At 45.5% G+C, this 18,630-nt stretch overlaps 1 protein-coding gene across 1 annotated transcript in view; it reads right to left on the reverse strand.

The window, feature by feature from the left end:
- The window catches only part of TNNI3K (TNNI3 interacting kinase), a 42,618-nt gene extending 28,006 nt beyond the window's left edge, over window positions 1-14,612 (reverse strand). Inside the window, exons 1-5 of the mRNA XM_005151199.2 lie at window positions 14,573-14,612; window positions 13,856-13,964; window positions 10,154-10,239; window positions 8,573-8,670; window positions 4,930-5,040 (exon numbers count right to left, since the gene is read on the reverse strand). Coding sequence (XP_005151256.1) covers window positions 4,930-5,040; window positions 8,573-8,670; window positions 10,154-10,239; window positions 13,856-13,964; window positions 14,573-14,612 — 444 coding nt within the window. The remainder of the gene's footprint in view (window positions 1-4,929; window positions 5,041-8,572; window positions 8,671-10,153; window positions 10,240-13,855; window positions 13,965-14,572) is intronic.
- Between the last annotated feature and the right edge of the window lie 4,018 nt (window positions 14,613-18,630).

Consider the following 18,630-nt stretch of genomic DNA (forward strand, 5'->3'; position numbering starts at 1 on the left):
GATTTAATGGCTCGGTGGCTTTCAAGTGATTCATCTTAGGCATTTTTCAGCAAACTCCCATTCTAAAACTGGAGTGTAGCTGTTGGCTCTGAAAGGAGCTGTTTGGACCTGTAGCTTTTACAAGAATATGATTGAAAGTTCTTTGGATTGGTTTGGTTTTAATTTAGGCACGTGAGGCTGGAACACACTCAGCGCTGTGACCAGTCAAAGATGGAATTCACAATTCAGATTCATCTACAAGCTCCAAGATGTATCTTTGAGCTGCAAAACCCATGTTGAGAGACGTGGATCCAGCTCGGATGATGAACAGCAAACTAGATGAATTTTGACAGAGTTTCCAGCCTGCAGAAATTACAACCATGGAAGTGATTTTGTGATCTCCGGATAAAAAGGATTTTGTGAGTCGCATTAAGCAAACTCCACTCAGCTGTGAATGATGAGAGGGGTACAGAGACAATCACCACAGTTTCACAGACAAGCTTTCTTTCTAAGAGAGGATAAAGGAACCTTAGAAAACACTGCAAGTTGGCATAGCCAGTACAAGTGGGTGGGTATGGATGAAATGACTGCAGGAAGTAAGGGGGAAATTTCTGATGCAAAAAAAAAGCTTTAAGCTGTTATTGAAAGACCAGAAAAAGATGATTTTCACCCTCAGGATACAGTTGGTGACTCACGGTGCCACCCAGAGCCTGGGGGATGTTCTCAACCTGCAGAGGCAGCAGCTTTCAGTGCCTCGATGTGAGGGGGTATGGCTGTTTCTAACTCAGATGCTTTGAGCACTCTGAACAGCACTCACTTTGTGAGCTTTCTCAAAACTCTCTTAGGAAAGGCTTATCCAGAAGCTCTTTGAATATTCAAGTCCATTATGTTCCCTTCAAAGATAATTACGCTGCTCTGAAGGTTAGGAGGAGTCAACAAAATAAAACCTAAGACAGACTATGTAAGGACTCTGCTTCTTGGACAAGGGCAAGGGGTAAGAAATCCTCTAAAATACAAGACCAGGGATTATTGACTCTTTAGCAGGTAAAATTTAAATGAGAAGACAACTTCAGCAGTTAAGGCCTTTGCTCCAGCAGTAACCTCTGCCCAACCTTACACTGACTGAACAGCTAAAGGATCTATCATGAGCTTCAGTCTTTATTAATAAAGCTGTCATAACAAAACATGAATAGTGCCAAGTGAGGAATGTAGCTGTGATCAGTCATGTCCTGCAAAGAGGCTTTACATTAAATGAAGATCCAGACATCAGCCCAGTGATGAGCCTGTGTGTGTACTTTTATCTTGGCTGTTCCCATCAGATGAAACACGGGTCACAGAGGTTGCTAATGCAAGATGCAGGTAGTGGTGCCTGGAAACAAGAAGCTCTCCCCAGGATTGCTTTCCCACAAGGTGGCCAAAGAATGGGATTTTTAAAGTATTTTGCTGATAGAGGTATTTGTGGAACACAGAATCTCTTACATGGCTTTGGGCACTATTACTGGATCTTTGAGTCCCCATTACCTTGCAGCTTGTGCAGTCATGTACAGTGGTGCTGGGTGAATGCCATTTCTGTGTTCCTGAGTCTAGAATGGTTCTGAAAAGGTCTGAGAAACCAGTGTCAGATGAAAAAGCAGGCTGGGAAGATGCAGCATGGGCATAAAGTGAAGGGAATGAAGGTAGGAAATGGGGACTTTGTGAACCATTTGAACAGGCTCACATGAATTCTAGTTTTCAAAGCTTTTAAAATCATTTGAACATGCTCCTTGCTCAGTCTGGAGAAGAGAAGGCTCCTGAAGGGGAGACCTGAGAGCAGCTCCAGTGCCTAAAGGGGCTGCAGGAAAAGCTGGAGAGGGGCTTGGGACAAGGGCCTGTAGGGACAGGCCAAGGGGAATGGCTTGAACCTGCCAGAGGGGAGACTGAGATGAGACATTAGTTAGAGACATGAGGAAAAGAGCAGGGCCTGCCTTGGCATTTGCAGGACAAGGCTCAGGGACTTTAAAAAGCCCCAGTGCAGAGAAGAGTACTTTGTACTTCCCACAGAGGAGACGTTAAATACACACCCCATAAAAGTGATAAGGATCATTAAAGTGCTAAGACTCTGATTAACATCTCCATTGTAATTCCTGCACAGAACAACTGGATGTGCTGTTTCCTGAGCTGGTTTTTGGTAACAGGATACTCAAGGACAGATTCCCACCACTAGTCAGAAGAGCTGTATGTGTGCTTACAGGGGATGACACGAGGCCCTGCCAGCTCAGGGAGGTAATGCTGCAGCACCAAGGCCCCCTCCCCTGCTCGCACCTCGTGCTTCCACCCTCAGATCTGACCTTTACAGTGAAGGGCTTCGGCTTGTGCTGCTGACGCTTCTCCTCACTCACCACTGCAGCAGATGCACCAGATTGATCTGTCCCCTGGCCACTGCTGGAGCTGCTGACTGCAACACTGAAGGTTAACAGCTTTTCAACCGAGTTCCTTGGTGTGAACACCCCTAAATTGTTTTAACTTTCCTCCATCTTAACCTTCTGTAGCCTCTCAGTGTAAGGTGAAGCTGGCACCAACTGTCTTGATGCACCGTGTCTTTGACAACAAGAGCAAACATTCCTGTTGGATTTAAATCACTTTGAAACCATTCTGGAGGCTCCAATGCAAAGCTAAATTGACTGGTAGCCTTGCTGGTGGCCACAAGCCCGCCAAGGTCCTCAGCAAAGTGTACATACACACACATATATATACATGTTCACAATCATATACATATATACATACATGTAGTGTGAGATGTCCCTGCCCATGGCAGGGGGGTGGAACTAAATGATCTTAAGGTCTTTTCCAACCCTAACTATTCTATGATTCTATACAGACAACATATACAGCCCTTAGGAGGAGTGAAAACCTGAGGAGGGTGGAACAGCACCATGTGTATTTCTATTGGAAATGGGGGAACTCTTCACTGACAAAACTTTTACTAATGGCAAGCAGCTCATACTGGTGTTTGCAGAAGTGCTGGGATTGGGTTGCTCCAAGCTGTGTTTGCAAATCACAGCTTCTGTCTCACAGTGATCACTGCTGTTTGCTGGTATTGTTTCATCAGTGTCCACAGAATCCAGAGTATCCTGAGCCCTACAGTGACTCAAAGTACTCTCTATGCACATACTTATGTCCCTATGCACATACACGTGCAGTTGGTGCACAGGGTGCAATACTAGGAGGTATTCAGTGCAAAAGATCGCAACAGGTGCCTGGTGCAATTTCCAAAGTCTTCTGAGTAAATCAGTTATGGGATTATCTTTACTGGAAACGAAAACCTGGCTGCAAATTCCAGCAGAGATCTATCGGCCCCTTTGAAAGCCTAAATAAAACAGGAAATGTAGCATATTGCTACTTGTGCAGAGATCTGACAGATCCTAATCAGAAGCAGGGAGTTAAAGACAATCTGAACTGCATAGATGAGGGACTGTCACCTTGCCTCAGCTGAACTTCAGTGTCCGGCTGCATCAGTCCTCAGAGCAGGTATGTGAGTGGTAGCAGATTTCTGAGATAGCACAGAGAGCATCTACAGGTCACCAATTCCCCACCAAAAGTGCCTCTTTGAAGAGAAATACCTTTTCTCTCTTTCCACATATACTGTGTAACTATTTCTATATGTGTATATGCATATGTATAGTAAACAGCAAGGGTGATGAGAGCACAGCAGCAGCAGAGCTGGCTTTCTTTGTATCAGTGAGCTCAGTGACTGCTGTAACTTGGGAGTTCCTAAGACTCATCTTCTTTCTTGCCATGCACATAGATAGAGGTGGTTCTTCTCTGCTGCAAATGCACACACATTTTGTTCTACCCCAGGCAAACTCTTCTACTTGAGGGGAACAGCTAAGGCTAAAGCGCACAACTAAATTCCCAGTGTAAAGGCAGGTATTAGCATCACCTGCATTTCCTTCCTTGTCCTTAGTTATTCTCCTCTTGCTGCTTCTCTCTCTTTAAAGAACTTGCTGTCTCTGTCTCCAAACATTAGTCCAGCCCAGTTTAAACTTTTACTCAAGCCAAGGACAAAACCTTTGCTTGCTTAATGGACCCAAAGGAGATGAGAAGTGAAACAGCTGAACTGGCGAGTCCATTTACAGCCATGAACCTCCCAGCACCGAGGTAACTGTGCATACCCAGTACTTGAAGAGATTAAAGTAATAAATAAATTACACCAAGTGAGCTGTTGCCAGGGTGACAGAAATGAGATGAAGTGTGAAATGACTGAGCTGGGGTGGTAAGTGATAAGGAAACAGATTCCTGACTGACAGCAGGTCTAGAAAGGGAAGGGCCTGATTATAGGTATCTAGGGAATCTCATCCCTTTTCCTCCCTCTGCTCCCCATAGTGATAAGTCTCCAAAGGAGGCTGATCACTATGGATGTTTGAGATTCACACTACACCTGCCCTGACAACAGCTTTCTCTCACTAATCTGAAGTATAAAATAGCTCTGCACGGAGAACCTCTGTCCTCTTCTGAAGCGAAAATCACAGAGCTCTGCAGCAGAGCCCGTGACACCTAGAAGAGGAAATGAGACTTCTACTGTGCTTCCTTCACACTCAAGGGGCAGCATCTGGAAGCCTCGCTCCATATCCAGGTTCAGAAATGCCGATGTATGAGCGAGTGCATTTCATCAGCTATCTGATGGTTAACACTTCTGATATTTGGAAAGCAGTGCCATTTACTGCCAAGACTTTAAAGCACTCATATAAAGGTAAGAGGTGTACAAACAGACCTGAGTCCTCTGTGCATGTTTGCTCAATGTAAAAGCGCACACACAGGGGTGGGTTTCCTCAAAGGTACAGAACATTCAATACAACTCAGCTGTACTCAACCAGCTTGAGTTTTGCCTGGAACAGCATCAACCTGAAATGCAGTGACATGCTGCTATCTGCACTCACAGAGGTGCCTTCCAGTAGCAGAGGGGCAGCGTACCTTGTGGTGGCCGGCGATGGTGGCTATGTGCAGGGCTGTCAGGGCCCCGTACCCGACCTGCTGGATGTCGGCTCCACCGTGCAGCAGCGCTGTCAGCAGCTCCGTGTTGTCCTGAAAGGCAGCGAGTCCGACACGTTAGTGATGGGCACAGTTCTTGCAGGGAGCCCCAGGAGCTGTGTGTGTGTACCGAGACCTCCAAGACCCCGGGAGACCTTACTGTGGTCTGTAAGTACTTAAAAGGGGTCTGTAAGAACTACAGGGAGAGACTTTTTAGCCTGTTGTGACAGGATGGGGGGTGATGGGTTTAAACTAAAAGAGGAAGATTCAGGCTGGACACAGGGAAAAAATTCTTTACAATGAGGGTGGTAAAACACTGGCACAGGTTGCCCAGAGAGGTGGTGGCTGCCCCATCCCTGGAGACATTCAAGGCCAGGATGGATGTGGTTCTGGGCAACCTGCTCTAGTTGAAGGTGTCCCTGCTCATGGCAGGGGGTTGGAACTGGATGAGCTTTAAGGTTCCTTCTAACCCAAACCAGGCTGTGATTCTATTTCAAGCAAAGGGACTGACAGCAATGCCAGGAGCATGGGGTGCAAGGAAAGGGTGGAGGGAGGATTTGTCCTGGGCACCAAAAGCCTCTCCTTTGCTAAACTAAAGCCTGCTTCTAAAGTCTTTATTCTGATTACATGATGTCATTAAAGATCTCTGTCTCCAAGCCATTATTAGGTGCTGACACAAACTGTTATCCATGTTTGTCCTGGGTTCTGGACATTACAGCAGCTAACATGGCAGAAGGGCACCTGAGGAGCTCCCAGGATAGCATGAGTGCCACATTCTCAACTGTAGGCTTGTTTTTCATACTATTTCACTCCTCTCCTCTCATGCAGTTTTAGCTATGACTTCTTGCAGGTCTAACAGCAGCAATGGGCACTATCAAATTGTAGTAATAAAAATCAACTTGAGAAACACATTAAGGGTCACAATGCACAGGCAATGTGAGCAACAATAAATTCTGCTTCACAAATAGTGACACTAAACACAGAGAAGTGAAATGATTTGGGGCAGAGACAGAGCTGGCAGGAGAAACCAGACCACCTCACTCACCATCACTTGTTCTAACTGCACTAACTACAGCTGCACAGCTGTACCTCTTTGAAGTAGTTGAAGGGCAACAAGGAACCAATGCCAGACAAGCAGCAGCTGAAATATGTCTGTGAAAGCGTTTGTTCATAGTGAAATGGTTTTCCTGCTTTCAGGAAATATCCACGATTTCTCTTTGGTAACAATGGGCAGTTAAAGTTTACATCATTTTCCCTACCAAATAGTTTAAGACCTTGAAACATGCTGCTTGGGTGGCTAATGGGTGGGACATTGTGCAGCCTGGGAAGACAGGCTGAGTCTGAATTAGCTTGGAATGTTCTGTTCTGGTTAGTGACACAATTCTGTTTTACCCAGAGGAAATGCCACAAAACCACCCAGAATGCAGGTAAGCAGCAGGCAAAGAGTTTCACAAGAAACTGCCCTGCCTCAATGCACATCACTGTTGTTATGAGGTATCTGTTGGCTCCTTTATATTTTACTTAGAAAAGAACTAGAATACAACAAAATCTGTCATTTAAAGTCTCAAAATGTCACTTTTTGGAGGAATGTTATATTGCATTCTACTTTACATTCCCAAATTCACACTAGTTTGTTTAGCTTCATGGTACCTGCAAAAGATATTGGATATTTTATTATACCAAATGACTTTCTGATATAGTTTTGTGCCTAAGTGGATAGAAGAGATTTATAAACTATACAGTGCAGGGCAACCAGACAAAACAATATTTTATAGCAAAACCAAAACTATTCCCAAGTAATGAAAACACCTGGGAAATCTGATATAAAATTCCTTTTAAACAAAGGGATGGTTTTTCAGCTAAATTATTGATTGGAAACCATTCACTGAGACTGACATTAAAGAAAGCAGAGAAATTCTTCCAGGCAATTGGCTAATAATGCAACACTGAGCATGGGGCAAATTTCTTTTATGACTGCTGTAAAACACCTCACCCCATGATGTACAAGACTGGCTGACTGTCATCAGTTAACAGCCTGCATTGCTAATGGTACCAGTGCTGTAAAATTAACATAGGAATTACAAGACATAATACAAGATATAGGAAGTGCTCATAGCCAAGTAACTAAGAGAGACAGTGGCTCATGGACAAATACATAGAGTTAAACATGGAGCTGCAGAGCATCCACAGCACATTGTGAGTTTCAGGTGTCCAGCTCCATGATGGAGTCTTCAGCCTATTTAATGACCACCTCTCTGAACACACCTGGGGCAAGGTTATTGTTCCAGGATGGGATTAATGAAGTCCAGCAGCTGGAGCAGGAAATGGGCTCAGCTGGTCCACAGCAAACACTGGAGATGATAGGGCAGTGTCTTTCTTCCCACCTTCAAACACAAATGCTGCTGCTTGCATCTCTTCTTTCCTTCCCTTCCTAAAGCCCTCTAAACAGCAAAACCATTGTTGCACTGGGGGTCCAGTGTCTGCCTTGCACAGATAATACTGAGGACTGTGTACCATGTGCTCCGCATGCTGCCCTGTAGGCAGCACCGTCCCTACACAATCTTGTGTTAGGCTTTCCCTTCACTCTCCCCATGGGGAAGCTGACTGCATGCTCACGCAGGGACAGGCATAGGTGCTGACTGGCAATATGAGCTGAATTCTCTCCAGGAGAGACTTTGGCTGTCTTCTTTCTGGACAAATATTCTAATCACCAGATTATCCCCCAACAGAAGGCAAAACATCTCCTCCTCCACAGGTGAGCTTTTGGAGAGGAATGATAGAGACTGCAATGATTCCTGCTGCGCTGGAAGCGGGTGTTTGGATTAAAGACCATCTATCACTTCCATGTCCTCTGGCAACATCACTTATGGATCACGAGTGACACACAGGTGCCATCCTGCTTAACCAGCTTCAAACACACAGCAAATGGGAACTGCATCTGTCATGAGAGCTGCAGAGGACAGAGGCTGTATGAGCTTATGGCACCTATGGGACATCTAAGTGTGGCCATTACAGTTTAGAAAAGCTCCTAAATTTGGTTTGAGTTCCCCCTAAAAAGCCAGGTGCTTTGGGGCTGGTCTATACATGGATTCAGTTTCTAAGATGCTCCATCTCAAAGTAAGGATCATAACAATTCTTTCAGAAAATGCTATCTTTGTCCACTTTATTCCTCGCTGCTGTTATTGCTGAGTCTCAAAAGATAAATATAATAGTGAAGAAAATTAATTCTGAAGCTGAATGAGGAATCTGAGGGAGAGCAACAAAGAAGCAGCAAACAAGAAAAATTGCAAAATGAATTCTTTTGAGACTGCTTCTATTACCAGCTATGATAATAAAAGAACACTGCTCTATCTTGAGTTGCATCACATGATTTCATCAATATTTCCAAAGCAGGATCATACCCTCATGGATGACACTGCAGAAACACCTGCTGATTCCCTGTGCTGGGCTCTTTACAGGGCATTTTCTCATGCACTGTAAATGTGAAATGTGTGTTTTCACCAGAAATAGCAACCAGAGACTCCAAACGGGTGGTTCACACAAATGAACTGCTCGGTTTTGATTTCTTCTCACCAGTTCAGTTTACCTTATAAGCTGCCAAGTGCAGAGCTGTAAACCCATTCCTGGTCAATCTGGAGGGGCGCAGTCCTTTCAGCATGAGAGTTCTGATGTGGGACTTGTTACCTTCAGAAAGAAAAAGGGAAACAAAATCATGTACAGAGAAGAACGTGAAGACGAAGGAAGAAACTTCTGTGTGAGCCTGAAGCAAAGAGCAGCAGTGGCTCAGCTGCTGACCTGAGGCAAATCATGAAGTAGATCTCCTGATACCTCCCAATGGCATTGGGCACCACGTTCTAGCCCACCAGGGCCTGGCCATTTGCTCACACTTCAATGGGGATTTGTTAAGGACAAGTGAACCTCTACAGGAGCAAACCCCTGTGTCACATCCTGACCACGCTGCACTGCACAGAGCAGCAGATGCTGCTGGACTCTGGATTCTCAGCCACTGCCCTTCTTTGCCCCTTAAGAATTGAAGCATCACTCTCCCCCTCCACGTGTCACTGTCACAGGGACAGTCGGTCTGGGGACGGTGCTGAATGTCACCATGGGCATTGGCCTTCCTCTGACCTTCCTGATGCACAACGGTGACCTCAAAACACATACCTGCCTTCGATTGGCAGTAATCAAGGACACGGTCAGTCCTATTATGTTCTCTCCTTCCTTCCAGTGCTCACACACTGTATGGAGTTAATGGGCAGTGCCTGCTTTCTTACATGGCCTCTCAGCAATCCCCAATGGCTCCAATGTTACCAGGCACTGGTGTCATGTCTGGGTACAACCTTGCACTCTGAGAGTAAAGATCCACTGGGTTTTCAGCAGTGCAGGATCAGGCCCTCCTTCATGGTGGCATTGAACCGAGATGGAGCAAATCCTTTATGTGTGTTATTAGTGTTTGCAGAGCTGTAACCTGAGGGTAAAATTCTCTTTGCCTCTCAGCTGATTTTGGCTCTTGTATAACAAGAGCAAAGTGCGTGCATGAACAAATGACTCACTATGGGTATCAGAGCAGCAGTGTGGATAGCAGTGAAATATTCCACCATCAGTATGTTTTTATAACCATCCCAGCAGACATCCTGCACTCTTTTCTCACATACCCTCAGCTGCTGCCTGTAAAACTCCTGCCAGGTCGTACTTGTCACTAAAGCATTTGGGTTGTTCTTCTTTTCACCACTGTGACATGAAATAAAGGTATTTCAATTGCCCTGGAAAAGTAAGTGTTGTAGGTATGGCAAAGGATTGCTAAAGTAGGTGCCTATCCTGGAGTCTGTGCCATGTGCAGAACACAGCACTGTAGAGCAATACTGAATGGGAGTGGGTTGATGAACCAGTGAGTACAGCAAGCTGTGAATCAGTTGAACATTTGCAGCAAAACACACTATATTAGCAACCAAAACTTATGCTGGACCGAAGCATCAACCACAATGAGGCTCAGTGTAGCTTGATTCACCCGTTCTGGAAGTGGGGCTTAGAGTGATGCTGCGAGGTGCTTACCCAGCTGTCAGCAAGGACAGCACGGAAGGAAGCTCCCTGAAAGCACCCTCCACCTGACAGTTGTCAGACCCCAAACCAGAAGCTGTGTAAAGAGCATTGGATTTCAAATACCTACCCCCACAGATGCAGCATAAATGGAGCAGCGAGAGCCCATTTTCTGTGCGGTAATTCAGATTGACTTTGCAGAAGGCTTCATCAGAGCTGCAAAAAGAGGGTTTACAGATGATCACTGTTTTCATCTCTCACACATCTCCTGTCATTTGGAAAAGCTTTCAAACAGAAATATCAGCTCAGCTTTTGAGACCTGGGGCTCAATTTATACCCTGTGTGCACTCAGTAAGTCTGGAAACACTTGACAGACATCAAGCGAGAGTCCAGATTTACTGTTTTCTGAACAACCCTGCAGTTCTCTCACAGCAGAGCCTGAATTCAGCTCCATTAGAGAAAAAAGAGGAAAGACTCCTTAGCAATATCAATGATCTTGTGCAGAGCCAGCTTCTGTACTGATGCAATAATAAACAAGGAACAGTTTAGAAGCTGTGTGTTTGGTCTCAAGCAATGCGCTGGGCAAGCACAGAGCTGGAGGCAAAAGAGCCGAGTAATGAGAACACCCAGAAAAGGCCTTTGAGAAGGTAAGTTGAGGTCACAGAAACACCACCAACACATGGAAGCTGTTCTATGGGAACACTACTGGAGCATACACATGGAACGAGGATAGGCCAAGCTCAGACCAAAACCTGGCGATGATTAAAAGCAAAAGGAATGAAGGAGTCTTTCCAGAGCCATGTTTCTGGTGGAGCATTTGCAGTTCCAGTGGCACACCAGCTCCTACGAAGATCCACGAGTATCTGAGACCTGTGGGGACTATGGAAAGGCAGCTCTGCATTTACAGTTCTCAGACAGCTGAACATCACATCTTGTGACACTGACAAAGTGAAGCTCCATTTATTGTTTGATTTTCTTCCACATTATTGGTAAAGTGTTACATTTGAATACAGCTTCATGATTCCATAGTGCTTCCCAGGCCACACAAAGATGAAGTGAATAGCTAAAATTAAGTAATTGTTATTAATACATTTCCAACAGAATAACTCTTAAACAGGATCCATGTCAAGCCCGACTCACTGGAAAAGGCACTCAGCTTCTGTATTTGATGCTCTGTTGTTTTTTACAAAAAAACCCCAACCCATATATAAAATGTTAAAACCTCTGATTTTATAGTTCCTCAATTTCCATGCTTCTTGTCACAGAATCCCAGCCTGGTTTGGGTTGCAGGGCCCTCAAACCTCCTCCAGCTCCAACCCCTGTCACAGGCAGGGACACCTTCCACTGGAGCAGCTGCTCCAAGCCCCTGTGTCCAACCTGGCCTTGAACACTGCCAGGGATGGGGCAGCCACAGCTTCTCTGGGCACCCTGTGCCAGCACCTCAGCACCCTCCCAGGGAAGAGCTTCTGCCTAAGAGCTCAGCTCAGTCTCCCCTCTTCTGGCAGGTTCAAGCTATTCCCCTTGGCCTGTCCCTGCAGGACCTTGTCGAATCGAAGTCCTGTCATGCAACACTTGCCACAGCTCAGAGATTAAGCATTTTATAGAACAAAAGTAGAAGACCCAACAGCCAAGGGAATTGCAACAAATGTTTAAACAATTTATTCTTTAAGCAGCATTTCAAGTGCAGACAAAACCAGAGACTTCCCTTTACTTCTCATAGTTAAGTCCATCATGAAGGAAATCCTGCTTGTTCAGTGTGTGTGGTCACTCTAAACCAGGAATAAACCCTGTGTTTTCCTATTCATGCATGAAGTGTGATAACGTTGATTTGGAAATGTTAAACCGCCTCATTTTTTCTGGGGTTTATGTTGAAAGAACCAGTTTTAACTTTCAGAATGTGAAAGTTCCTTAAGCTGGATACTGAAATCTTCCTCTTCTCTTGGATTGAAGTATAATGAAACGTTTCAGTTTGCTTTTCTAATGCTGTACAATTTGAATTTGAGTTCTTACAAGCAGGTGAATTGAGAATGGTTTTGTGGGAAAATATTGCAAGGATAGTTTTATATATTAGAAACAGTGATTAAAAGACCCACAGTGAAAATGAAAACTAGCTCAAATGACTCCACCGAGAGCTGGTTTTACCTCAGTGCCCTCCTAGTTCATTCCCTTAAGAGTTAATTGCATGATTCAGGGAAACAAAATCCCGGCTTTTCATTTTTAGGGTGTATTTTCAGTTGAACCATGGCACTCAGAGCTCTGAGCTCCAGGAACAGAACAGGGAGAGCTCTGACACGTGCTGTGCTACTTACACATGTGCTTCTCTCTACTGCATCTGCTGGGTTTTCTGTGGCACTGGAGAGATGCCCACTGAGTGCAGTGAGGAGGATGGGCGATGCTGGCAGCTCTCTGCCAGGCTGGGTCACTTTTACCCTGCTTATGTTCTAAACCTTCCAGAGCAGGGGCTTGAGCAGCTTCTGATTTCATCTCCCCCAGGTGAACTCCTGGCTTTGCCTTTGCTGCAACAACCACATTGGTTCTCAGCCCTAAATCTTTTAAATAAATGAATTTGGTTTAATAATGGGGAAAAACTATGAATTCCTCTGCTGCTTCAGTGATGAGCAGAGCTCCCAAAATAGTCACTGCTGCTGCAGAACAGGTCTCATATCGTCAAGATTGATTTCTAACACTGGCCATGTTTGGATGTCAGATACCCACAGGCCCTGATTTCATACCCATGGGTTTGAAAGGAGATCACTGTCTGATTCCTCAAGCCTGACTACAAAACCAAGTGTTTTCACTGCAGTGTTAACCAGTATCATTAATTCTCACCCCTTCTGCGGGAAAGAGCAGTGCTCTTTATCTAAGAAGCAGATTTTGGCTGGCATCTTACTGAGATTTAGATGGGCCCTACAACAAACTGATAAGCTGAGCTGCCAAAGTCTGCCAACCTCAAAGTTTGGGGTTTCTTTATCCCTATGCCTAATGCAGGAGCTTAGCCCTGTAACCATACACTCAGTTGTTTTGCTTATCTAAAATAAAGATAACTCTGGCTCCACTTTGTGAAGATATTAGTTTTACTACTAAACAGGCTTAAAATGAGGCAAGTAGTGAAGTACTTTAGTGGATCATAGCCAAAGTGGTCCACGAAAGCCCAATGTCCTCTTTCACTTCCCACACTCAATCAGTGCCAATTGTGCTGGCAGTGCTCATGGTGAATGATTTATGAGACCAGTCGGGTTTTTTTGAGCTTGTGATTTATTTCTGATTAGAACCTCTTGGTTTCCCAAGGGGGTTTGATGTCTGGAATTATTCACCTGATTTTCACATACAGTCACTGAACTGCGTGGCTTCTGCATTTGAGCTTTTCTGATAATGAGCATATAAATATATATTACCTCTTTGGGTGACCTTGGTTGGTGGCAAATGCTGCCCTGAAAGCAATTACAAACATGAACTTGAAATGCACTTTCAGAAGACAGCCTGCTTGGGCTGTTGAAAAGCTGTGACTTCAGCAATGTTCCTGCCTGATAAAACATCAGCAGAGCAGGGAGGTACCCAGCACAGTCGGACAGCCTGTTAGAGCTAACTTACACAAGCATATAGGCGTTTGCTGTGAGATACTGGCATCAGTATTTAACAGTCACTACCTCTGGCACTGTGCTGCGTGGCTCTGGCCCAGAGTTGTGACACAGTCCCTGAAATAGACACTAAAGACCATGCATTTGTATATGACAAAGTCCTTCCATGAGCAAACACCTGAAACTGAAATTGCTGTTTAATGGCAGATACTTCTGTGAAAGAAATTAATAAGCAGGTTTCCAGAGTATTTTACCTAAAAACGTGCTTCAGTTCCGCCAGCTCCTTCTCTTTGATTTGCAGGTCATCCTCTAAGCGCTCTATGATGATAGCATAGGATTCACTCACCTTTTTCTTCCATTCATCTGCCAACAAAAAAAAACCTAATTCATAAAACACTTCAAAACACATCACAACCCTGAAGCATAATGTCACAGTAACCAAAGCACTTGGTGTTTAAACATCCAGTTGCACACTGTTTCATACAGTTTTCTATTCAAGTATGGAAGTTTAAATACTGCAGCTAGTAAGCTGTGCTTGCCGCACCAATATAGACACACATACACCAATTTCACTGGCAAGTACTACATCTGAATCCTTACCAGGATTATTCTAACTGGAGCAAGAGCAAACTTAAACCTTCGGGTGCATTTGTTAGTTCTTAGCTCCTAAATCTGAGCATAGACACACAGCATAAAAAATTGGCAGTTTAAAGGTTTTCTAACGAAGTACAAGCTAAAGCAACAGCATAATCTATGTTAATATGATATCTCCATAAAGAAATCTACTTTCCTGGCTTTCTGCCTTCTTTCCCAGGCTGTACATGTGGTTTGGGTTAAGCCTTTCTCTTATAAACGAAGAACAATATAAACCGCAGCCTTGAACCCAGGAGTAAAAGGTATTTCCTGAAATACCATTTGCGTCTTGCAGACAGGGGTTTGGTAAATGGCATTCAAAAAGCAGCATTCGTTACCAGTGCAAGTTTGGGTTGGTCTGGACTTGTAATTCCCCATTTGTCCAATGTAACTTCTTTGTTCCAGCAAAGCTCCCGCAGTAACGTGATTCCTTGGTCAGGAGCAGGGACAGTCCTCCTGAAAAATGCTTTTGATAGTCTCTGGCTAAAAATAAACCCTGTGCCAACTGGAATGTCATGCAACAATGACAGGGAGAGAAAGAGCCTGTGCGGTCAGCTGCACAGAACAATGCTGGTACCTGCTCAGCTTCCTTCACAACCCATGCCTGTTTCAACAGAAACAACCATCTCCTTCCATCTGCTCAGCACCCAGTGCTGGTGCAGGTAGGTAATCCAGCAGCTTGCTACCATCTTTGTAGAGGAAGAGGAATTTAGGAAGCTGACTCCCAATGGTGCTTTCAGGATACACAAGGGGTGCTGGGGCCCCCACTCTGGAGAGGTCAGAGATGATCTCAGCTCCTAACAGCAAAAGTCTGTGCTTCAGAATGGTGAAAAGTTGCTTAATAGTGAAATAACCTGTTTGTCACCCTCACAAACTGAATGTCCTCAGTAACGTGGTCAGCACAGGTCTGCTCAGCCACAGCCTGCCCTCCATGCATCCTTTTGTACCAAATGGAATGAACTACATCACACCTATTGACCCAGCCAGCTGTGGGGTTCATGCTGGTCTCTGTAGGTTCCTCTTTTCCTCCTTCTATTGCTTTACATGTATTGTACATGTACAAATAGACACAGAAATAGATCCAGGGATTTGTAAATATCTATGTATTTGTGTATACATCTATATTTAGTATGTGTTAACAGACCTTGGCAGTTGCTCTGTGTTCAAGTTGGTAGTTTTTTCAGTGAAGGATTTCAGGCAAGAAGACAACTTGATGTAACTCACACACACACACACATACCCCCACACCACACTGCATCCTCCTGCAAACAAACCTGCACCCTGAGAGCTCCTGGCACAGCACGAACTCATCCCTTTGTTTGCACTGATGTGCACATTAAGCCAGGACGTGCTTCAGAAGACTTTGACCTGCTTTGACAGCGCATCCTGTGATATTCAACCAAATATTTGCAAGAAGGAACCAGCCTGGTGATGGATTCTCCACATCCCGTTGCCAAGCAACCCACTGTGCTGGTGATGCACACCCAAGCAATGGATGCAGCACCCAGGCAGGTATCTCCTCTCCCACTGCTGTCATTAGCCAAACACTGCTTGTTTACCTTCCAGTGCCTAAAGGGGCTGCAGGAAAGCTGGAGAGGGGCTTGGGACAAGGGCCTGTAGGGACAGGCCAAGGGGAATGGCTTTAACCTGCCAGAACAGGGGAGACTGAGCTGAGCTCTTAGGCAGAAGCTCTTCCCTGTGAGGGTGCTGAGGCGCTGGCAGAGGGTGCCCAGAGAAGCTGTGACTGCCCCATCCCTGGCAGTGTTCAAGGCCAGGTTGGACACAGGGGCTTGGAGCAAGCTGCTCCAGTGGAAGGGGTCCCTGCCCATGGCAGGCTTTGAGGGCCCTTCCAACCAAAACCAGTTTGGGGTTCTGTGAAATGCCAGGAAAGAAAACCAACCTGGAAGGGACAAAATAGTTTGTGGTGCTCCTGGATGCTTGAGGAACAGAATTTTCTTCCATTCAGACCAAGCTGATCATGACAGGGACAGGACAGACTCCAAACGCCAGAAAAAGTTCATTCACTTTTGCACAGAAAACACATTTTAATACATCAACTTTATAATCTAAGTACATAAAGTTTCCATGAGATAGAGATAAAATGATTTGCTTTAAAAGCAGCAAATACCTTGCATATTGTTTGTATTCTAGTACCATCTGCTTCATGAACATCAAAAAAGTAATCAGTGTTATTCTGTATTTTTCTCACTCTTTTGCACACATTTGTGTGGGTGAAGATTCATTCCTATGGACAGTCAGGGAGAGCTCTGGAAGCTGCAGCACAGGAGGACCAGGTCAGTCACCAGAGCCAGTCCAACACCATGAAGACAGGCTGAGAAAGTTGGGGCTGTTCAGCCTGGAGAAGAGAAGGCTGCGTGGAGACCTCATAGCAGCCTTCCAGTATCTGAAGGGGGCCTACAGGGATGCTGGGGAGGGACTCTTCATTAGGGACTGTAGTGATAGGACAAGGGGTAATGGGTTCAAACTTAAACAGCAGAGGTTTAGATTGGATATAAGGAAGAAATTCTTTACTGTTAGGGTGGTGAGGCACTGGAATGGGTTGCCCAGGGAAGTTGTGAATGCTCCATCCCTGGCAGTGTTCAAGGCCAGGTTGGACAGAGCCTTGGGTGATATGGTTTAGTGTGAGGTGTCCCTGCCCATGGCAGGGGGGTTGGAACTAGATGATCTTAAGGTCCTTTCCAACCCTAACTATTCTATGGTTCTATGAAAGCAGCTTCCAGGTGAATTCTGCACATCCACATCCCAGCTGTGAGGCAGCTGCGGAATAACTGAGATAAGGGAGAAAAGCAGACAAAAGGATCAATTGCAGAGCCTCTTTACAGAGTGTTTGCAAACAGAGGAACGGAACAACTGCTCTGTTGGGCCAGTTCTAGTTCACATCTGCAGTGTCAGAGCAGCGCTCCTCAGTGAGCAGAACCCCCAGCTGCAGTGGTCACACAGCACTAAGCTGTGCGAGTGCCTGGCACGTGCCACTGACACGTCCAGCCCTGCAAGAGGAACATGTGAAGGGCTCCTTTCCACCTCTGATTTCCAGTGTCCTCCACAGGAAGGCTTTATAGGATCAAGCCTTTTGCAGTGGTCTCTATGTCAGGCCAGTTAGAATATCTCCATACCCGACTTTCCCTTTGGGAGGCTGGAAGCTGCTCCTATACATTTCCATGTCATTCTGGTGACATTCTGACCTGTCACATAAAATGAAAAAGGCACCTTATGGAAATAAAGTTTGTGGAATTCTGGACCCCTGATAAGGAGCAAATGGTTCCATGGCTTCTCTGGGAGAGGGTTAAAAGGAATGCATGGGGCAGTGCTGCTGGCTCTGCTCTCACAACGCTGCAGGGGCGTTCGCACAGGGACTCGTGTTCCACATGTGCAGGGAGCAGAGCGTGACGCTGCTGCACCAGGGATTTGGGAACAAGCAGAGGCTGAACCAGGGAGCTCAGCCCAGGCAAACTGCCCATTCAGGGCCGGGATGCTCCCTGGCAGATCCGGGTGGTTGTTGGCGCTCACCTTCCTCCATCAGCTGCTGAGGTCCTGCTGGCACAGATGCTCCCAGCTGCTCACTCTGATCCCAGACACCTCCCTCCTGCTCTTCTTTAAGGGCCTCAATTCTCAGATTTCAGTTTCCTGTCCTAAAGGTGACTGAAAGAATCCTCCCCAGCTGCACAGTGTAACACACACAGAAAGGCTACATCCCTGTTCTTTAGAGCATGCTCCCAAAGCAGTCAGGGGAATCATCTGACAATGCTCATGATGAGGCCCATTACTGCACTACACAGCAAACCTAATTACATAAAGCAAGCCAACATGAATAAAATCATTAAACACTCACCTTGGTTTATCTGAGACTGTACCAGCCTGAGACGCATTTCCTGAGAGATGGAGCCAGACAATGACCTAGAGGCCTCTATGGGAACTGTGTCCAGCCAGGAACCTCAGGAGCCTTAGCAAAGGCAGACTCCAGATTTCAAGAGGTGCTCCCGTTCCTCCTGCTCCGGCCTGATGGGCACTTGGAGCACTGCATCCTTTACTGCTCAGACTGGATGGAAACCCTGGACCAGAATGCCATGAAACAGAATCTGATATTAGAAACCAGTAGTCCCATAATTACTATTATGTTGCTGTTAGATTTCACTGCATGGCCCCACACAAGTCTCTCAATTCTCCTGGAACAATTTTATCCCAGCTGGATGCATGAGAAAATTGTTATCACCTACCTTTACAGCACACTGTGAAAAAGATGGGTTGAAGTTTGTACAGTGTACATGAATAGAATACATGCAGATACTGTGTACATGAACTGAGATCATCACTGTCAGGAAGCATCCAGGCTGAATCCTTTCTGGTTTTAGTAAGATTTGATCACACTGTAACACAG

This window comes from Melopsittacus undulatus, chromosome 6, assembly GCF_012275295.1.
Source record: "Melopsittacus undulatus isolate bMelUnd1 chromosome 6, bMelUnd1.mat.Z, whole genome shotgun sequence".
NCBI lineage: Eukaryota > Metazoa > Chordata > Aves > Psittaciformes > Psittaculidae > Melopsittacus > Melopsittacus undulatus.